Raw genomic sequence first — 1757 nt, 5'->3', positions numbered from 1 at the left:
ACTAGTTGTTGCCCCAGTTTTTCTGTGTGAATGTTAACGTTTCGTTTGTTTGTGCTTCCTCTCTCTGCCATCTTTTATACTTTTTCATTGTATGTGATGGGTTTGAAGCAGAAAAATATACTTTCTTCATGCTTTTAATATCCCTCATTTTGCCAAATCAACTGGACACCAAGGAGAGACATATTAATTTAGTAAGTATTATCCCAGTTTATTAACATCTAGGTTACCAGAAATACCTCTTTCAAGGAATTTACATTATCTCTAGCTGCACCCATTCATTTTTATGTCTTCCCTCCTACACTCAACTATATCAATTGAGATAAAAGACTTCTCATGGTGACTTATACATGATAAGCCCTTAGAAGAGTTGATAAAATAAATGAGAAGAGGAACATAAATACACCATAGGTTTTTTTCTTTTAATTGCCTAATATCTGTTTATTATAAATCTAATACAAACTCTTTTTGTCCTTTTTTTCCTAGTCTTTACATTTCAGCAGCCAACTTGTCTTCTAGATCTGTTTTAAAAATGAAATACATAATTTTTGAAATGTGAGTTGCAAGGGTCTTCTCATTCTGTGTCCCTAAGTTGTACAGGATGGGAGTGATCATGCTTATGTTGCTAGTATTTAATAAAATATTATATTCATGGAGTTTTCAATTCTATTTCCCTAGAGATGCTCTAGGAAATTTGCATTGCCAAAAATATATATCAATCACAATAAAATGGAGATTCTCAAAGCCAGCAAATTTGGTTATAAATTAGCAAGTCAGAAAATGATTAAAGCATGGTTTGTTATTGTCCATGGAAATGGTGACTCCAATTTTTTTAATTTTAAAAATTCTTTGGGCATTTCCTTCTGCAGTACCATTATCATAATTAAGAAACTAAAGTTAAAGAAGAGTTTATTGAGTAGATATCCCAGAGTTCCGCGCGGCGCCAGCCCTTCCGTCACGGCCGCCACTGGAGAGCAGTAGCCATGGCTCTACGCTACCCTATGGCCGTGGGCCTCAACAAGGGCCACAAGGTGACCAAGAACGTGAGCAAGCCCAGGCACAGCCGCCGCCGCGGGCGTCTGACGAAACACACGAAGTTCGTGCGGGACATGATTCGGGAGGTGTGTGGCTTTGCCCCGCACGAGCGGCGCGCCATGGAGTTACTGAAGGTCTCCAAGGACAAACGGGCCCTCAAGTTTATCAAGAAAAGGGTGGGGACGCACATCCGCGCCAAGAGGAAGCGGGAGGAGCTGAGCAACGTATTAGCCGCTATGAGGAAAGCTGCTGCCAAGAAAGACTGAGCCCCCTCCCCTGGCTTCTCCCTGAAATAAAGAACAGTTTGACACACACACACACACACACACACACACACACACACACACACACAAAGAAGAGTTTATTTTATTATCAATATTCCTCACAACCAATGCATGATAGTTACGGCAAGAAGTAACTTTCCTCTATTAATATCTCAGTCACTGGATTAAGTTTTTCTTTTAGGATTCATAGGGGATTTATGAATGGCATATTTTAATATTAAATTAGTTGAAATGTTTCATTAAAAACAAACTAATCATGAAATTGAGAATGTTTTTCATACAAGGCCAATTATTAACGCTCAGTTTCATATTTTTTAATAGACTGTAGAATAAACTATGTATACTTCACTAAGTGTATTGAATAAATTAAAATTGAAATATGTACATTCATATTGATACACGTATCTACACATACATACAATTTACATTTTTATGTTTATA

At 37.5% G+C, this 1757-nt stretch overlaps 1 protein-coding gene across 1 annotated transcript; it reads left to right on the top strand.

Annotated features, from left to right (window-relative positions):
- Window positions 1–917: 917 nt before the first annotated feature.
- LOC104676449 (60S ribosomal protein L36) lies at window positions 918–1344 on the top strand. The gene has a single exon (XM_010381291.2). It carries the CDS (start codon window positions 981–983, stop codon window positions 1296–1298), a length of 318 nt encoding a protein of 105 aa, XP_010379593.2. The 5' UTR covers window positions 918–980; the 3' UTR covers window positions 1299–1344.
- The last annotated feature ends 413 nt before the right edge of the window (window positions 1345–1757 follow it).

The sequence above is a fragment of the Rhinopithecus roxellana genome, chromosome 18 (assembly GCF_007565055.1).
Source record: "Rhinopithecus roxellana isolate Shanxi Qingling chromosome 18, ASM756505v1, whole genome shotgun sequence".
In the NCBI taxonomy this organism is placed as follows: domain Eukaryota; kingdom Metazoa; phylum Chordata; class Mammalia; order Primates; family Cercopithecidae; genus Rhinopithecus; species Rhinopithecus roxellana.
This window is presented reverse-complemented; position numbering and strand designations above follow the sequence as displayed.

What these genes read in the sequence shown, in the direction of transcription:
- LOC104676449 (XM_010381291.2), top strand. Translation starts at nt 981, where the DNA reads ATGGCTCTACGCTACCCTATGGCCGTGGGCCTCAACAAGGGCCACAAG.